The sequence below is a fragment of the Epargyreus clarus genome, unplaced genomic scaffold (genome assembly GCF_041222505.1).
Source record: "Epargyreus clarus isolate Ecla_fem2 unplaced genomic scaffold, WU_Ecla_fem_2.2 ptg000029l, whole genome shotgun sequence".
In the NCBI taxonomy this organism is placed as follows: Eukaryota; Metazoa; Arthropoda; class Insecta; order Lepidoptera; family Hesperiidae; genus Epargyreus; species Epargyreus clarus.
Genome location: NW_027332235.1, coordinates 5922425 through 5936022, shown reverse-complemented (window position 1 = coordinate 5936022; position 13598 = coordinate 5922425). Strand labels below are relative to the sequence as shown.

At 34.1% G+C, this 13598-nt stretch overlaps 1 protein-coding gene across 3 annotated transcripts in view; it reads right to left on the bottom strand.

Moving 5' to 3' along the window:
- Sox102F (transcription factor Sox102F) overlaps positions 1-13598 on the bottom strand; it is a 376128-nt gene that overhangs the window by 101730 nt on the left and 260800 nt on the right. For all 3 annotated transcript variants that reach the window (XM_073089569.1, XM_073089571.1, XM_073089570.1), the window contains one exon: positions 9061-9606. In XM_073089569.1, coding sequence (XP_072945670.1) covers positions 9061-9602 — 542 coding nt within the window. In that variant the 5' untranslated portion in view covers positions 9603-9606. The remainder of the gene's footprint in view (positions 1-9060; positions 9607-13598) is intronic.

Sequence of the window (13598 nt, the reverse complement as noted above, 5' to 3'; positions counted from 1 at the left end):
TCCGCAACAAATGCAGACTATACAAGTACCTATTGTGAATGACATTTTATTAAATGAAATTATGTATAATACAATTTTATTAACGAGATCTGCCCTGCGGTTTTACCCCTGTGTAAAGTAAATACTCAGAAGATTTCTGTAAAATAATGCGCAAATCAAACTATATTGACCAGGATTACATAGTAATTTCCATATAATTTACATTTACCATTTACATATAATTTAAAATAACAGAACGGTACATGAATACTAAAGAACAATTTATAGAACATGCAACAATCATCATAACGTCACCAGACAATTAAAAATGCTTACACAATCACTCAAGCATATTCAATGAGCATAAAACATTTAAATAGAGAATTCACAACAGCGCATTGTCTGCGTGTGGGGCAAATCTTTGCAGAATGCCACTTTGTTAGCCATAAAGAGTTATTGTGGGACACAAAGACATATTGTGTTGTGTCTGTCAATTGTTTGTGCCGGCCCTGTCATGCGTTCGCCCTGCCCATCTTGATTTGAAACTGTTTCTAGTAATAGAATAAATTTTGTATTTTTCGAATTATATTTCAATTTTAAAATCTTGGTCGCTTACATACTTTTTCTATATATTACCATTATAGTATAGTTACAAGAGCATGTATAAGCATCGCATAATTGTCAGAAGTTCTCTACGTATTTCTACGTTCTAAGTTATAAGTATGTTTAAATGAATTTTTCTTTTCGTCGCATCTGACTAATACATAGTGGAAGTACATTAAACCTTAGATATATAGGTACGTATAATGATATAACTGTCTAGGTATACCTGTTGCTTTGTAAAAGTATCTGCATTGATTAAAACTAGCTACAAATATGGTTACATTTGCAATTATTGATAATATATGTCATTAAATTTAAGGTCTCACCAACTTAACCAAAAAATATTTCGTTAGCCAGCCACAAATTCTACCAATAAAAATAAAACTGGCAACCCTGAAAAACTAATGCAATCAGCCTAAAAAGAAAATACCTCAAACAAACGTTCGAGCATTACTCATCTATTTGGTAAACTTGCAATGATAATTAGGCAGCTTACAACCCTGACACGAATATCGAACTGAAAATATTAACTGTTTATGTTGAAACTACCGTCATTTGAATAAACTCTGCCACCGACAGCTCTGAGTACCATCAAGATATTTTTAACTGAATGATATTATGTCTACGCTAACGATAATCACTCGAGAACTTTTAAAATGTTTCGCTGGAACTTGTGGTGCGGTTTTCGTTATTTTATTCAAATGGAATAAGTATTAAGTACAGACTGTTGATACCAATAATGGGTTTCGTTGAGGACTTGAGCGGGCAGTGTTTTAATGCAATCAGTAAAATTAAAATATTCATAATATTGACGAATAAAGATCCAACGATATGCATGGTTCCGGGTTAGATTTTAGCCGACTGATTTAATAGTAAATTTAGATTTATATTCTGTGATTTTTTGTGCAATTGTATTCTTAAGTGTTGTCTAGCACCAACGCAGATAATTTTAATGTTGGTGGTAGCTCTAGGTAAAGGTGAAGATAGAGATAATTCATATGTGGTATCTTGTAGATATTAAGACATTTAAGAAATTTTAATAACTTACGATACTAGCTTTGAATAGGTATTTTTATTACCCCTTGGTACGAGAACATATGCTGCTTCTACATATAATTTCTATCTTTTTACATATTTTAGCACTTCCTGTTTCTTTAATTAGAAAATTTAAAAATAAAAATGGAGATTTTTAACATTTTATCTGGAATCCGTATACTTATAAAATCTTAACACTTGCTGATTTCTTAGCAAAAATTGCATCATTCATCACTTCCATTACATCAATGAACCCGCTTTAAAATTAGCTAACGATAAAAGATACATACGAAAGATACTTTATCTTTTATAAAGTTAATTTCGGATACAAACACCGCCGCAGGTTACCCATCAGTCAGAACAATCGTAAATAAGTTATTCACATTAAGTAATGTTGCTGCCTTTATAGTGGTATACTTACATTGTGCTCTCAAAATATAGATATATATCATCGTACAAATTACTCTTTGGCCATTGTTAACGTTTTGGTTGTGATGTGTGGTGCAAGTGGAAAGTTGTAGCGATTTATTGATGACTTATTTAGTCAGTGTCACATGTATTCGTTCAGGTAATACTAAATAGTTGTAAATTATTAACTTTATAATATTTTGTTTTTAGTAGTTTGACAAAAAATGGTTCTAAATGAGTTGACATATTTTTATTGTTAATTTTATAAGACACTGGCGCCTACTGGTGACAAAAATAATGCTCGCGCTTCTGTTGTAATATTAATGGAAAATATAAAACTTTATATTAAGAATCAACAATAAGTTGAACAATTATGCAACTCACTACATAAGTTATTAAAACACATGAAGATCTAAAGTAGCCTAAAACTAACAACTGTGGCCTTTGATAATTTTCTATACAATGAAACAATAAAACTTTATGTTTCTAACAATAAAAGAGTGCTGCCACGTTTTCCGTAAAATATTGGATATGTTTCCAAAAACATGTTCTGTTGTATTATTCTGATCAGTATTGCCACTAGTAGATCGCTAGTAACTTGCACCAACCACCATTTGAACCGCTCACAACAACCATAACGTAGACAGATTGCGGGCATTACGTACGCGCGTCTTAATCTGAGGGCGATTAACATGGCGTTTAATTAGTGGCCGACAATGGCCGCCATTCGTCTTCGTACCGAAATGTTACACGTAATGTCTGTTGTTCTGGCATTGTTCAAGCTTCGAAGTAATAAAGATTGAGCAAAGATCCTTTTAAATTACACCGATTTCTTTATAGATAGGTATGTATAAAGTATTTAGCAGGTGTTAAAAATATGTAATTTGAAGACAAGAAAATGTCAAGAAAATTAGGCGTTCATAATGTTCTGATTACGAAACCCATCTCCATTTTCTTATAGGACTGTACTATGAATGTAACAGAGATTCTGCCATAAGGCTGAAGCAATACTTTATTTTATGCCCAATATTTTTTTTTAAATACAGAAGTACCATACAAGCACGCAGTCCACCTGATGGTAATGGCTACGTATAAATGTGTACGGGCCGTACCCGTGGACATTTGTTATCAACCCCAGATTATATAAAATTCTACCTGAGGTCGGCCACAGATTCGTTGGTACCCTTGAGGACAAAGTTGGAACGCCTGAGAAGTATAGAACGTCCTTTGCCACAAAAACATTCATCTACTACCTACAACCTCTGCGAATTGAAGGAAACTGAGTAATCGAAAAAAAAACCTAACATTTTGTACTATCTAGACTGTGCAGCACTAAAGCATCATACGGTTCATACCATCGTTACCGTCAATAGCATGGAATACTGATGTATTTATAAGGGAATGTTACAATAAATCAGTATGGTCACAGTGACCTCTTGGGGTTAACCCCGGATTTGTACATCCGTATAATAATCGTGGTCTATGACATTTACACATACTGAGGAGAGTTTCATGCCCAAACGTGGGACAATAATAGTGAATAGTTTGTTTTTAAATTATACAGAAATATCAAACAAGCATGAAGTCCACCTGTGGTAATGTTCGTGATATCCATAATCAACCCCAATAAGATTAAAGTTCCATCTTAGATCGGCCACAAATTCGTTGCCAGCCCTGAGGACTAAGTTGGTACCCCTCAGAAAAGAACGTCTTCCTTATCAGTCTCCAAACCGGAACACGGTGCTTAACATTGCTGTTATCAGGCAGAAAGGTGTAGCGGTGATGTCTCCAGAGTCGAATCCCAATGGTTCTATCATCTTCAGTGGGCTCTATCCCCTTCTTAGTGGGAATTGATAGACCTTGTATTAACATCAGAACATGAATGTCAAACTATAAATAAGTCAAGAAGCGGAATAATTAGATCAAAACAATGTAATCCTTAGTAACTATCACATCCGCGACAACAATCATTATTATCGGACTATTAATTATACAGATAATATTAGATATCATTGGAAGTAAATACAAATATTGACAGTTGGCGTTTGACACCGCCTTAACCTTATTTATCACCTATTATTAAATTTATCTGCATCTAATTTTATTGTGAATTGCATCCAGTGTGATAGACCTCTGATAATGGTTACAGTTACGTTAAAAGGCATTGATAGCCTAGTGGTCAAGAAACTAAGCTTAGGCACGCATTTCTGAGTTTTCGAAATTATGTGTGTACTAGAAATTAATTATCACTTGCTTAAACGGTGAAGGAAAACATCCTGAGGAAATGCCGTGCATACCTGAGAGATTTATAAAAAAAATCTGAAAGATATGTGAAGTCTACCAATACGCACTTGGTCAGAGCGGTGAACTATGGCCTAATTGTTTTCATTCTCAGAAAGAGAAGACCCGTGTCAAGCAGTGGGACAAAAATGGTTTGATCATGATGATGATGATGATGTATGGTTACGGTTTTTTTGTATAATGAAAATTAATATGAAATGATCGTACGACAGGGATCTTGATAAATTGGTAGCATATTGCAGTTAAATAGTATGTAGATTAAGTTACTCGGCTAACAATAATAGGTAGGATATGATACGTAAATTGATCATTACACGCTTCGATTGATTACCGTTCTATTCTATGGCGTTATACCTACATTTCGTCGATGATAATTAGATTTTGGCTGTCTGATTAATAGAGGCAACCTTGACAATTAGGTATTATCCATCTGCATTTAATTCTTCAACGATCCCCTACAAGGTAGCCATATAGTACTTGGTTTATATGACCATTGTCAAATGTCGTAACATGATACTGACGATTTTCAAGCTACCCGGAGCGCAGTAGGTCGACAGCTCGCAAAGATGGTCCCTGGTTTTCATGAACCTTCCGTGAATTGGAAACATCTACTTTACATTACAAGTACAAAGTACGTTACAACTTTATCATCATCGTCATCATTATACCGATTTTTTACCGATATCGTTCGGCTACTGTCACCTCCCCTATGGTCCTTGCCTTGACAACCTAGAGAGGGTTCTAGACTACATCTGTTTATTCGTGGTCTCTAGTGATGCACTCGTCTGCTCCGACGGTTTTCGAATATGCATTCTAACTTGGACTGTCCCCTCTAAAACGCGTTATTAATTATCGATCTATCTATAGTTTTGTTTACCAAAGATCGACATATGACAATTTCGCCATACTACAAATTGTCAAATTTTGATAAATTTGGCATAAGTGTATATAAAAAATTATGAGCTAGTAAGTTAGCTAAAATGAATGAAAACTAACTTTTGTGTTAATTCAAAGATATACTATGCATAAATGTGTTAACAAACAAACAACTGACGGCCTTGAAGAAAATTTTCTAAACAATGAAGTAATAAAACTTAATGTCTCTAACAATAATGCTAACATGTTTGTTCGTGAATGACTGAATATTACTTCAAACTCATATGTTTTGTCTTTTACAATTGTCTCCGCTATGCATGTTAATTGGTCATGGTTTGTGGTGTATGGCGATGTAGGAATAGAGGTCGAAGAATGAAAGTGAGGATGAATAGTTACACGTGTTTAAACGATAAAGTGTTCTTTCTCTTTTCATTTTTGACTTCTTAGGTCGCGTGATGAGAGGAAAAAATGTGCTATATTATGGTGAGCGCCGCTTTTTATAATAATTTTGTGTTTTTTTAGTTTTTTCTTTGCTACAAAGTTAAAAATATTCCTGAATATACGTGACTTCAAATTAATTATCTTTTCTTGTACCCTCTCTTACTTTTTAAATATTTTCCTTTATACTTTCAGATTTACTTGCTAAAATATATTTTTAACCATAACATTTTTGTGTGACTTAGAAAGATAGTGGAACCAGAATGGCTCGACTGGAGCATACTACCATTATACCTATTTCTAGTATGTAGCAGTCGAACTCCAGGTCGACTCAACGACTCATTACAAACATAGGTAATCATCACTTACGTAAAGAATAGACTAAAAAACCATTTAAATTAACATCGGTAACATCTAAAACCTTATGAAATTCATGTTCACGGTAACATAACATGTAAACCGGCGTAATAACCACAAATGGGGTCGTAACACTAAAAATTAACTCCCATTTATGTAATAAACTACACTATTACTTAGTAAAATAGTTCCAGCCCGTTACTTGGTACTTTAAGCACAATACTATTAATATAAGTGCCGCATAAAACAAATGTTCTATACACAATTAAATATAATTTATCCTTTAATAAACTTCCAACCTTTATGTTCAGGGCGCTGATGTTGGTTTAAATGTAAGGGTGATTGTGCACTAGTATTATTGAAATCTTCAACATTTTCAAAATTATAAAATAAAATTTATTTTTTAACATAATTCAATATAAATTGTAATCTAAGAAATTGGGTGAAATGGTAGGATTTTTAACATGGTTTCCTTTATAAATTATGGAAAGACGTCAATAAAAATACCTATTATCTTTTTTTGATTAGTCATAATTGAGTTCAGTTGTATGTATGCTTTTAAGTATAATAAGATTTTGACTAAGATTTGAATGAGAGTACTTGTCCCATGTAATATCTATTGGACTAATTTGTTAACAGAAACCGTGATGTAGACCTACAAAGCAATTTTCTAGCTTCTAGCCTTTTTGTAAATGTAGTAAGAAACTACTAAGGAACTTACTTTATTAAATATCAATATATAAATTAAAAAAAAAAGAAAATTTATTTTTTCTTTCTTCTCTTTCCCAATCCAATAGAACATCCGGATAATAATCCAATATGATTAAATAATGTAAATTTAAGACTATTATTATTTTTTTCTTAAATACCTTTTAAAAGCTACTTTGCCTCTATAAAGTATTTGAAGTGTACAGATACTTTGCCTATTTGCCCTTGTTTTGCCCTCACAAAATACAAAAAATATTAACCACACATATCTTAAGAAAGTTCATAAAGGTGTCCACAATCTGTACCTATAAGCTATCTAAGCTTAACGGTTTCACGTAATGGCAAACCTCCGGGTTACTAATCTTTAAACCCTAGTTAAATGACTTTCAACGTGTTTATAGGGAGCCGCGGTGGTCTGTCCTCTACATTGTCGTTAATGACCCATAATACAGCCAATTAAATACAGTGGAACGACCTACACTATAGTAAATAGTACTACTGTTAGAGTGGACAAAAATACTATAGGTACAAATGTCTAATTTTAAGGGTTTGTCCAAAGTATAGCGAACGTTAAACGTAACGGAAGCGACAGTTATAAAATAGAAAATATAATGTGGATTAATTTTAGATGTGCCTGACTGAGGATCGAACCCGGAACACTGCGTGTGAGACCGATATAGTGAGCTTATTTCGTTAATTATAGTTTTGATTTAATTTATAATTATTTAATTTTTATTTATTTATTATTTATGCACACACAATATAGATACAAGAAGAAGAAAAAACACATATAAAGAAATCGTATGTACAAAGGCACTGCTTATTTCTGTAAGAAATTTCTTCCAGCAGACCTGTGAGTGGATAGTGGGGTGCAGAAAGATAGAATCTGTGTGTACTTATAGATGTTAAAATAACATTACATATTATACTATATTATAATTTATACAACTTAGTCCTGAGGTGTAGCAAAGAATCGGTGAGAGACTTTAAATTGATTTTGTTCCTATACAGGTATGATCAGGTATCCATGGGTGGCAATGACCATTTACCATCAGGTCGATTACATGCTCGTTATTATTCATTTTGATAAAAATACGATGGAATCAATAATTCAATAAGCAATCATAAAATAATACGAGTGACGAAATAATTGCATTATTCAAAGAAATATTCAACCATTTACCATTCCACAAAATAAATAGAAACACTGAATAAATTTTACTGTAATTTAAATAAATCACCTTTATAACTTTCAACGGGGATACTTTGTCACGCATAACTATAACAAAATAGACTGATTTATCATTAATGAGGGTCGTAATAATATTAACTGGAGCTGAAATAATGATTTCCGTATCGCTTTAATAACACTATGGAACAAAACAAGCGATTAATGAAATACGAGCTCCGGTCACACAGATGGCGGTTAACTATGACGATAAATGATTTGTTCGCTATTTTCTATGGTTGCTTGTCTGTCATTGGCAATATATAAGGGTTAGTAAGTTTTAATTGCGTATAGCTTTCGTTTTAGGTCGCCAATTTTAATAATAAGTAATAACGAAAACACGCGTACTTGATGCCATGGATACACAAAACAGACAGACAGACATATTTTAAATTCAATATTCTGATGGCTCTTAGGTTGAGAATCTAACTTAGGTATTCTTGACAAAACGAAATATGTGTTAGTAATAATATTTGGTATTTAGTAATATGTATTTGGAAAAGCAATTACTAATTTCTTTTTTTTGCATAGTTAACATCTCCATGGAGAATGAGATTTATAGCACAAGTTATCTCATTAAATCTATTGCACCTATTAATAAAGAAGGGCTATAAAATCGTACATAGAAAATCAGATATTGTTAGTATTGCAAACATTTTTGTTGCCTTATTTACTTTTTTAAACCATGTATTTAATTTTATTTAATAATAGTAATATAATAAATCATCGCTATATTCGTTATTCGTTTGAGGTGAGACACAGTCAACATATAGGAAACTGCCAATAATAACGGAGATAATCCGAACACATTATAATGTATCATTAAGTGACCGTTTTCAAAGATTTATCAAAAGCAAAATCGATTTAATCATTCACTTTTATTGCTTCCATAACCATTATAATAAGAATTTTGTGTCAAAATTTTTGGACCTATCCATTATTTTATATTGTTATTAATATGCAAATTGCTATTTCTATTTTCCTTTATTCACATCCTCTCATACTACCTAAAATATTGAGTTGTTGGCTTAATAGGCTTTCCGAATTAATCATATCACAAGATTGTGAGCAATAGAAGAGTTTTTGACTGTTTATATCTTAGGATATGTAAAAGAAATTCTACTTACTTATTCTGCTTAACTGGCGTCGTAGACGGCGTAGGCCTCTTCTCTTCCTTGATCGTGCTGTTATTCATTTTCGACGTTAACCGTTTGAGGACGTCGTCCATCGACCGCTTATGCGGTGGTGCTAACGACAACGCACTGTTGTGGTTCAGCAATGAATTGTTATTGTTGCACAGTCCCAAAACCTTCGCTTCCGCACCAGGACTACTGCATTCTGAGGAGCCTCGCCTTCGATTCTGGAGATCGTTGACTTGATGCAGACCTAAGAAGGACGATGGGACTAGAAGGTTATTTGTCATGTCTATTGATTGCTCGAATCTTTGTTTCTTGCTCGGTCTTTCGTCTTCGTATGTGACAGTGTCTTCTTCGCTAATAGAGCTTCTAGTTGAAGAGCTGGGAGAAAACTTGTAGTAAGTCTGCTGTTCGTTGTCGTCGGACTCGAGGTGGTCGGAGAAGTCCAGGTTAGCTGGGCCGGCTTCTGCTTTCTCTGTGTCAGCGGCTCCTTCTTGCAATTTCGACGGAGGCGATTTTCGTTTAGATGACATGTTTCTGGAAAGAAAAGCTTTTATTAGATTTCAACATTCAAATAAGGTTTCAACAATAATTCAAATAAAAAATGCAGAATCATTGTAAGATATTAAAGTCATTATTCAATTCTTGGTCGTTATAAGATTCAGTTGCATCTTATAACCTACGAACAAAATTGTTTTTTTTTTGTAAAATAATTGTACTATTGAAATAAAGAATTTATCATCCAATAGTCGTTGATAAAATCTTCAGAGTATTTTAAAGGTTTGTTAACAAAAACAAATATATCCCGGATGATCCGAATTTTGCCCAGGTCGGACGTCAAACGTAGTATTTGTCAAACTCTGACTAGTTGCCAAACTCGCTTCGTTAAGGCACCTAATTGGGCTCTACTAATTGTGCTAATTGCACTACCTCCTTTGGACTTAAGGTGTCCGCTCGTTTTGTAAGCCACTCAAAGAGGAGCTCCCATCCCTGCGTCTAATTCTCAGAAAGTCTCTGTATTGGTTGGAAGTGATAGTTCAAACTAAATTGGTATACAGTTGGAAGCTAATAAGATTTCGTAATGTGTATGTGTGTGGTAGCCACGTTACTCATCAAAGGGGTAAGTGTTGTGATTGGACAGTATTATGTGTGAAGACGATATAAGGAACTTGTTCTACTATGGTAAAGAAACGAGCAGAGTTTAACGAGGGCGATAGTGACGAAAAAGTTAAACACTACAGTAATATCATAAGAGACATTAATAAAAAGGTGAATCAAGAAAAAATGTCAAGAAAAAGATGAATCGATGCGGTAGCCAAATATATTTCTTCCAATAGTTAGATTTTTTAAACAAGTCATCCAGTCATTCTTTTTTATAACTGAGTCCAAAGATTTGATTTTTAGCTCTTTATTTAGTTCATTGCCTTTTTTTTTTTTTTTTTTTTTTTTTTTTTGGTTACGAGGGGGAAACCTTCAAAAGGTACCCTATGCCGTGGGAGCGGCACGGGGTTATGTGGGATTCTTACCGCACTAAAACCCCCCCGGTGGCCGTCCTCGGCGCTGCGTAGAGAACTCCGGGATCTCCAAAGGAACGCAACCGGAGTCCTCTTAGCGCGTTGCCCCATCGGGCTCTGCTCAGGTGAGCTTGACGCTCGCCACACCGTCTGGTGGGCACGACGGTATGCGGCCACACATACCGCCGTCCTTCCCGGGGTCACTAGCCGGGCAGTTCGAGCTCCCACTCTTGCCGCCCGCAACCCCGGAAGCCCCTTTTAGTCGCCTCTTACGACAGGCAGGGGATACCGTAGCCCTATTCTGGTCCCGGAACTACAGGGACACATATAGTTCATTGCCTAGTGTATTCAATACCTATTGTATTGATTTCTTGCAAAATAGCTTCATACGTATCGTTTGCTAGTCTTCTGTCTGACAACTCGATATCTTTGGTAGTGTGCTTATATGTACCGATCGGTTGCCGCTCAAGTTAATGTCAGTTTCAGCTGCCGTCTTCATTGGTTGAGCCAACAAACGAATTTCTTGTCAAGGCACCCAATGTCTGGCTTCTCTTTGAAGTCTGTTTGTCTTTACAACTTGTACTAGCTCAGTTAATTAGGCTTCAAATTCTGTCTTATTTCATTATCTCGTATTATTATGTTAGGTTGTTAGTTCGTTTTCTTTGAATTACTAAGTCAATTTGCTTTTATGTCATTAGTTCTTAATTATTGTAAGTTCAGCAAATCATGTTTTGTGAACTTGAAAATGAATGATCTTTAAAATTTAAAAATAATTTTTGAAAGTTATGGACAACATTTTTAAATGATAAATCCTGTGTATTTTCAAATTTCACTTCTTCTTAAAAAGTTCTTAAATTCGAAAGTAACATTTGAATCAATGTACCTTTACAATCTTTAGTATGCAATACCATCTTGATTTTCTAACCGAAAACTGCACCAACCTATAAGCCAATTTGAAATTTACTCTTCTTTCCAATTCAATTTACTTAAAAATAAACAAATGTTTTCACGTCTAGGATTTTAAATCAAATTACTAGGCAGACAAAAATGGTGCATAAAATGGCTCAATAATGAATATAATAAAAGTCCCGATAACACAGTGACTGAACAAATTGTGTTAGTGGCGGGCAGCCTGTCGACAGGAATGGCCCTCGAGTTATAAAGCTTGGAGTTGTCTAAAATATACCTTATTTAATTTGAGTGAAAACCGGTATCTTTGCTCGCTAATGAAATATGAATGAAATATGATGATATGTATAGACTTAAACAGGAACTATAGTTGTAGCCGATCAAAATTACAATGCGTTACGTTGGAAAGTCCTCTGAAACACGAATATTTTGTATTATGAAGTCCTACTGCGGCGCTACCATCACACTTATTTCTTCATCTATACGTATGTAAGTATCGGTAACTTATATTTACAGCCAATAGCATAGATACATTAAACTTCAAAAATAGTAAATTAATTACAATCAAAAATATATGCGTAAAACGTACCTACAATGATCTTACTTCGACAGTAAACAAATATTCTAAAGTCAATCACTAAACGAATCTCAGTAATTGAATGTACACTATAAAAAAGTAATCATTTAGTTTAATAATCGTATTCGTTAACATAAATCGTAGCGTAGCGCGGTGGCGTTAAACCAATTTATACAGACTGTCGCCCAACGATACGATGGCAGATACTAGGTACTCGTAAGGTCGTGACTACATTGGTTCAGTTTATTATAAAGGTAGAAATCGTATGGTTACGCACGCGCCTTTGTATATAGAAACAGCAAGCAAGCATGTAATCCATCTGATGGAAAGTGGTCACCTATCTGTGATCAACCTCAGATAAGACTATAGTTCTACCTGTCGATCCTGTGATCGACCTGTACGCATTTGTATGTGTTACTACCTGTGAGGATTAAGTTAGAACTACCCGAATCTTTCATCTATCTCTTCAATCTAGAACGCAGTTCCGTTTAACACTGCTGTTAGTAGGAAGATAAAAGTGTGGCGGTTCTGACTCCGGAGTCAAACCACTAAGGGCTCTACCACTTTCAAACGCTTATATACTTAAAGTTAAAGAGTGCCAGAGGAACACATGAAGCAACCTAACCTAATCGTCAGAAGTCGCAACGTCTCTGATCTCAAGTAGGCATTAAATCCTATTGGGGGCTACAAATGATAATGGGCGGCAGTAACTCTGTTACTGATAAAACAGGGGAAATAATGGTACGGGAGCTAGCAACGTTTTAAAAGTAAGAATTTTAGGTCAGCTGATTTTGTGATATGTCGTCCTTCTTGCACTTTCGGTTAGAGTCTGGGCTATCTGGCTGGCGGTAGCGGTTGCGTTCATTACTGCGCATCCTACCTGTCCAGGTAATAATCCTGGATTTTAAAAACATTTTAGAAGGCGTAATTTTTAATTTTTTGTTTTTAAATAAGTCTACCTGACATACTTTTTTTATTGCCAGACATTTTTGACAATGCTAACGATGTGCCATACGCGATTTTTTTATTTTTTTTTATAAAAATTTCAAAGTATTTTATAATGTCTGTAATTTTAATATTATGTTATTTAATGATAAGAAAAACTTAAAATAAATTTGCCAGACATTAATTCGATTGTCAAGTTTTGAATTAAAATGAAAAAGTCATGAAAAGTATTGCAGTATAATGCTAGTAGTGCGAGAGAGACAGTTGCAAAATTAGTCGAGAATGATACAGAGAACCATTACAAAAGTAAATTACTTGTCACTGTCTATATAAAAAATAATAATAATAATAATAATAATAATCATTCTAGTCAGAGCAAGTTTCAAAAAAAATTTAAGCCTAAAAAGGAATATAAAATTAGATTAAAATTTAAAAAACAAAACTTTTTATTTAAATTGTTCTGATTACTAAATGTAATTTATAAATAGTTAATATTAAGTTTTTCAAGTTATTTCAGCCTATAGTGACGTCACAAAAAAAAGAGGCATCTTCATAATCATCATCATCATCGTCGCTGTCTTTGT